General features: G+C 54.1%; 1 protein-coding gene across 1 annotated transcript in view; it reads left to right on the top strand.

Annotated features, from left to right (window-relative positions):
• The window catches only part of EMH_0088530 (SAG family member), a gene marked incomplete at both ends in the record, with an annotated part of 2,523 nt that overhangs the window by 1,051 nt on the left and 921 nt on the right, over positions 1–551 (top strand). Inside the window, one exon of the mRNA XM_013501311.1 lies at positions 319–436. Within this exon, the coding sequence (XP_013356765.1) occupies positions 319–436 (118 nt within the window). The remainder of the gene's footprint in view (positions 1–318; positions 437–551) is intronic.

The following is a 551-nucleotide window of genomic DNA, read 5'->3' as shown; positions in this document are numbered from 1 at the left end:
TCGGGGAGCTCCCGTCCAAATACGAGAAAGAAGAGACAGGAGTGTATGCCCAAAGCCGTAACCGCTCACTCGTGGCCCTTTACAACCCCAAGGAAGGCGCCACAGTCGACTGTGCCTACATCACTTGTCCGGCCTCCACCGCAACCAGCACAACCACAGCTAGCACTACAGCGCAAAGCTCTCAGGATACAACACCCAATCCGAGCGATTCAGGTACGTGTCCACCTAGAACAGCACCATACCTGCACGCGGCGAGTGTAGAAGCCTAAGGCAGCGAATCAGCGGCAAAGGTCTCCGTTTCTCTTGTTTCCTATTCAGGACAGAACCAGGAGAACGGATCGAACAGAAGACGCCTCTCTGCCTCCTCAGAGACTGTTACCGGCCTCGTTTGCCTCACAAATCCTGCAGCTCTTGAAGCTGGGCATATGCCATTCTCGTGCGTAGCTTAAAATGTGCCATCTCGTTTTCCTCTTCGCTGCACGTTGTCCTCCCGTGATGTCTGACCGCCCTGCCTTTCGCTTTATCGAACATTTTCCTTTCTCCTGTCGTTG

Source organism: Eimeria mitis, genomic scaffold (genome assembly GCF_000499745.2).
Source record: "Eimeria mitis Houghton genomic scaffold, Emh_scaff6667, whole genome shotgun sequence".
Taxonomy (NCBI): Eukaryota; Apicomplexa; class Conoidasida; order Eucoccidiorida; family Eimeriidae; genus Eimeria; species Eimeria mitis.
This window is presented reverse-complemented; position numbering and strand designations above follow the sequence as displayed.